The 6,000-nt window shown below is 35.6% G+C and overlaps 1 protein-coding gene across 3 annotated transcripts in view; it reads right to left on the bottom strand.

The window, feature by feature from the left end:
- Positions 1-860: 860 nt before the first annotated feature.
- The window catches only part of LOC144215891 (polypeptide N-acetylgalactosaminyltransferase 9), a 69,010-nt gene continuing 63,870 nt past the window's right edge, over positions 861-6,000 (bottom strand). For all 3 annotated transcript variants that reach the window (XM_077745089.1, XM_077745088.1, XM_077745090.1), the window contains 2 exons: positions 2,785-2,952; positions 861-1,635 (listed from right to left, as the gene is read on the bottom strand). In XM_077745089.1, coding sequence (XP_077601215.1) covers positions 1,489-1,635; positions 2,785-2,952 — 315 coding nt within the window. In that variant the 3' untranslated portion in view covers positions 861-1,488. The remainder of the gene's footprint in view (positions 1,636-2,784; positions 2,953-6,000) is intronic.

The raw sequence follows: 6,000 nt of genomic DNA, 5'->3' as shown, positions 1-6,000 counted from the left end.
AGAAAATGTGTCAAAGTGGTGGCCCGGGGGACAAATCTGGCCCACTGCATCATTTTGTGTGGCCCGGGAAAATAAAGTGTCGACTTTCTGTTTTAGGAACAAATTTAAAAAAAAAAAGAGTATAGATGTATATTAAATTTCCTGATTTTCCCCCTTTTAAATCAATAATTGTAATTTTTTAACATTTTTTTCTGTTTTTAGTAAAAAAAACATTTTGTAAAATCTGAAAATATATTAAAAAAGCTCAAATAAACATTGTTTTAGATCTTAAAAAACGGAAAATTCCAGGCTTTTAATCCAGTTCTTTTAATCCATTTATTAAAAAAAAATCTAAATATTATATCTAAAATGGTACGGCCCACATAAAATCCAGTTGACGTTAAAGCGGCCCGTGAACCAACCCGAGTCTGACACCCTTGCTCAATAGTAAGCCAGAATAGCCTGCTTGAACCCAGAATCCAACATTTCTGAGGAACTTTTCGACTCACCTGGGCTCAAACCCCCGACACCAGAACTGCGAGGCGTACACACCAACCACTTATCCATCGGCGTAGAAGCAGACATGGCTTTTTTTCTCATCATCAGTCCTTAAATGTTTCCTAAAACCTTGTGTATATCCACAAACACCTTTTCAAAATGTCAGGTGTTTGTGATGAAGAAAAATGAGGACAAGATCATTAAAATGTTATTGTCTCAATATCCAAGTGACCGCAAAACATGATTGAAAAATAAATTGAAACAACCTTGGTTGTATAAATTTGCACTCTCTGAAATTAACACCTTTACTGCAACACAGTTTTTTGGTGTAAAAATGATATTTGCATTTTGCCTTGATAAATCCTTTATATAAAACAACTCAATTTGATCATAAAAATTATTTTAATATCCTGTCAGATTAATTCGGTCACACTTATACAGTATATTACTATATTTTGTATTTTATACATTGTTTTACATATTAACTTTCAAAGACTTTTTACATGCTTTAGGGAATAACATTCCCTGGTCAGATGAAGCAAATAATGTTTAAAAAAAAGGCACACAGTTGCTCTTTCTCACAGTAAATAATACTGTTAAAACGTATTGTAGTTTTTCCACTGTTGATTAAATACTGTCTCCTCAATGAGATCAAAATAAAACAAAGAAAAAAACAACTTCGAAGCCTATAAGCGACTTTCCGAACCTGGAAATAATTTACATCTCTGATTGTAAGTGTTTAAATTGCTTAGATGTTCTCATCAAAAAATAATGTTGACATTCAAACACTCTTTGTCCATCTACAAAGTGAATTGAGTAACTTTACAATACATACCAAATAAATTGAAGCACTCCTTTGTCATTGTACACTTCATGATTCAGGTCAGAAATGTGAGCTGGCTCCAACGTTAAAGTTAAAGAGAAGTCCGCAGTGCATTTTGTGTCATACTTACAGCTTTCCAACTGTGACCTAAAAACCACCTGAAATGTCTCAGAGGCTATCTCATGGCTTTAGTGTCGAGGATGTTTAATCCAGTTTCGTATGATCCACTTCTGACCTGAGCATCTTTGCACGACCAGACGAAGGCCAAAGTTGGCATCTTTTGACATTTCTACTTCCAAACATCGGCCAGTATCCCTGCTGATGATTGGACCGTTCTGTGGGATGGCAAGAAAAATCAAAAATCAAATGAGAGATTTAATCAGTCTGTCCCGAAAGAATGTATTGTTGTGGTGATCTTTAAAACCTCAAGACTACTGGGGGACTGTTTGGTAACCTCAGTATCAGTCTACAGAAGTTCCCCACCTTATGGATTTCCTGTGTGGCTCCAGTTTTTTTTAGCTAGGTCTACAATGTCTTGTGTGTCTTTTGTCTATCTTGCTCCTGCAACCAAGTCATTTCCCGAATATGGAATGAAATAAAGTTCTAACCCTAAACCTAACCCTAACCCTAAACCCTAAACCCTAACCCTAACCCTAACCCTAACCCTAACCCTAACCCTAACCCTAAACCCTAAACCCTAGCCCTAACCCGAACCCGAACCCAACCCAAATGTTAGGAATGTTTGGATGTATAACTTTTCGCACAAAATAGGGTAGTTTGTCGGCTATACGTTGCTAACACAGAAAACCAAGGTGATGGTTTTTAGTTATGCTGTTAAAAAAAACGTTTCTGTGATATATTGCGATATTACATTGCACGATTCTAAAATTAACATCTGCATGGATCTTTTCCCATGTGTTTTAGTGGAAATAAACAAAAAGTGACTGCACTTCCACCCGCATCCACTAGCCTGCAAAAGTCAGCTGCCATGCCCTTATTTGTTCTAATTGCGCGTCCATGCATGAGGATGCACCTTTCATATTTAGAATCCTGCATTTATGCAGCTTTTAACTGCACTGCACTAAAAATAGGAGAAGAAAAATTATACAGCTAATGTAGTTCAATAATAAAATGTTTGCTTTAGCTCTAACTAAAGTTTGAGAAATAAATGGATGTAAATGTATGTTTTTATCAATTTTGATGATTTTTCCCAAAGTGATACATATACAAAAATTGCAATAAAAGTCTTAAAAAGTAGTATTAAAGTCTTAAAGAGTAGTATCCGCTACATATAAGGCAATACACCCCTCCAACTTTTTAGCCTTTCCTTCATTGATCGAAGTCAGTCTTTTTTCTTCCCTCCAAACCATCATTAACTTTCCTCTCAAGACATAGTCTTCTCCAACTTGTCTTCAAAGTCTACTTCAGACACCACCGGCAATACATTCCTCTCATCCAAACCCCCCAAACATTGCTTCTTTTACCTGTGTGAAATCCCAAAGCCGCTGGGAAATCCTGGCAACCCCTTCACATTTTTTCAAACTGGCGATGCGTCCTCTACCGTCATCAACAAGGCATTTCGTGTCAGGCAGGAAAGTGGTGGACCCCAGGGGTCCCAGTTGTAGAACTCCATCGGTAGAGTAGCGGGCAAGCTGTGACCATAAGATAAGAAGTGGGATTTATTGCCGCGTTCTAACTCGGTTACGTCAGATACTGCGCAAATGGGAGTCTTGAGAAACTTCAGAGACAGAAAAGCATGAAAGTAGTGGCTGATCAAGTGTCAACCCTGTCAACCAATCATCTTTTTGTGAATATGGTACCTAAACGGAAGCCTGCCTGGAGGAAAAAAAATAAAAACAACCTGTCTTCTGTGTTCTCTAACCTATCCAGTTACAAAGCTTAAAGAACCCCAAGAAAGGACATCCATTTTTAAGTTTTCAAACATGTAAGGGTGTCAAGGGGGCCCAGATCATTTTAGATATAATATTTAGATTTTTTTTAATAAATGGATTATAAGAACTGGATCAAAAGCCCTGAATATTCAGTTTTTTAAAAGATCTAAAACAAAGTTTATTTTAGCTTTTTTTATATCTATTTTTAGATTTTACAAAATGATTTTTTAACTAAAAACAGGAAAAAATGATTAAATGATTAGAATTATTGATATAAAAGGGGGAAAATCAGGAAATTTAATATACATCTATACTCCATTTTAATTTGATCCTGAATTTTAGATATAATATTTAGATTTTTCTTATAAATTGATTAAAACAACTGGATTAAAACCCCTGAGTATTCAGTTTTTTATGGTTTATTTTAGCTTTTTTTTATACATTTTTAGATTTAATTAAAAAAATGACAATTATTGATTTAAAAGTGGTAAAATCAGGATATTTTATATACATATGTATCTACACTCTTCATTTTAATTTTATCATAAAACAGAAAGTCGGCACTCATGATTCACTTTCTCGGGCCGCACAAAATGATGCAGTGTGCCAGATTTGGCCCCCGGGCCGCCACTTTGACACCAGTAATGTATTGTTTTTAAAAAAAAAAAATGACATCAAAACAATTCAAAGAAATGTACTTTGACCATTATGAAAGAGCAATGCAATGTATTTTTTTTTACATAATATGAGCTAATGACGCAAGCAGCCGCAACACTGCTACATTTTTCTACAGTGCCGTACCCTTTACATCAATGGAAAAACAGAGTGCCTCATTGCTTAATCCATCGCATGAAAGGCTGAGCGATAATGTTGAGTCTCTATTATGCAAGGATAGAGGAGAGACGGTGTTTATTATTCATAAGAGTGCTCCCTCGTGACAAATGATACGCCAACAATACAAATGTAGGCACCTCTCTCGACTGTTTAAGCATAGAATAGTTCATGTTTAAACGCAAAAGGAGCAAGTTTAAGGACAGAGGGCCAGCTTTGGATGGCTACATCGTTTTGCGGGGTTAGTTAAAGTATGTATAAATCATGTACATTGATTTAGGTTTCTTGCCAAATTAAATTGAAGTAATAATTATGTAATCCTGGTACAGAAATAAAATGATTTAATCATGTTTTGTTTTAAAAGAACCTAAAATTATACCTTTTTGGGGGAATTTTCATCATTGAAAATAAAACAATCAAAAAAGATGTATTATTTTTCTTGATATTTAAAAGAAAAAATAGGTTTTTAAAAAAATATTGTTTTAAAAAAATATTAAAAGACAAAAATGAGATTTTTACCTTTTTTTAAATGAAATGATAATTCTAACAGAACAAAACAAAAAATATATAATTTATTAATTTATTTTAATTTAATTTATTCTTAAAAATGAGTTTTTGGTTACATTTCTAAAAAAATCATCAACCTTAAAAACAGTTACTGATGAATTAATTGATTAGAGTAGCCTTATTTGGTAAACATAATCTTTCTAAAAAGGGATCTATAACTTCAACAATAACTTTGACAGCCCTGCAATAAATGATTCATACTTTTGCTATTTAGCGACTTCTCCGAGAACTAAATGTTCCATTTACTGGAATTGAATCCAATCCAATTTTCTCCCAAAAGAACATCAATGCTATCATCAAAGTACAACTTTACCGTCACTCCTTGTTCACCGTGGGTGGTTGTGGCCTATTCGCCAGGATGATGATGATGATGAGTCAATATTCTTGAATCATGATGTAGGACACGTAATGCTGTCGACCTGCATCAATTTGTCTGTGGGTGGTAGCCTAAAGGTCTGTATTACAGATGGCTTGCTTCCATCCAAATTCTTGATAGAATGCTAAATTCCTCGTGCTATGGCTAGGTGTAAAAATAACCTTCTATAATTCCCTTAATCCCTTTTTGCATCTCACTCTGCCAGTTTTTTTCCCATTTTATTATTATTATTATTTTTTTTATAAATAATCCATTGTGGAAGTCCAATGGAACAATCCCAAATAATTAATATGCATATCCATTGCTTTTCTGAGATAATGACAGTACATCCTAATGAGTTTTAAATTCTCGGCGGATTTAGCCCCGCCCACAAAATGAACTATCAAAACAGAAAATTATGTCACACCCAGAATGTTTGTGTTCCGAAAAAGCAACAAAAAAATGCAACATGGGTACCGTGACCGGACGTTTGGTAGCCAGTCAAATGTACTTAGATATTAGACAGTACTTAGATATTAAACAGTACTTAGATATTAAACAGTACTTAGATATTACACAGTACTTAGATATTAAACAGTACTTAGATATTAAACAGTACTTAGATATTAAACTCTCTCTCTTAGATATTAAACTCTCATGAATATAATTTTGAGAGCTGGCTTCAACAGTAAACTCTCTTTCACCATTTGACTGGCGACCAAAAGACCGGCGACCAAAAGGGACCAAAAGACAGGCGACCAAAAGACAGGTGACCAAAAGACCGGCGACCAAAAGACCGGCGACCAAACGTCCGGCGACCAAAAGTCTGGTGACCAAACGTCCGGCGACCAAACGTCCGGCGACCAAAAGTCCGGCGACCAAAAGACCGGCGACCAAAAGACCGGCGACCAAAAGACCGGCGACCAAAAGACCGGCGACCAAAAGACCGGCGACCAAAAGACCGGCGACCAAACGTCCGGCGACCAAACGTCCGGCGACCAAACGTCCGAGCACCCATGGGTACCCCAATAATCTCCTATAATCTTGACTAAAAC

This window comes from Stigmatopora nigra, chromosome 22 (assembly GCF_051989575.1).
Source record: "Stigmatopora nigra isolate UIUO_SnigA chromosome 22, RoL_Snig_1.1, whole genome shotgun sequence".
Taxonomy (NCBI): domain Eukaryota; kingdom Metazoa; phylum Chordata; class Actinopteri; order Syngnathiformes; family Syngnathidae; genus Stigmatopora; species Stigmatopora nigra.
Note: the sequence above shows the minus strand (reverse complement) of the source record. Positions and strands in the feature narration are given on the sequence as shown.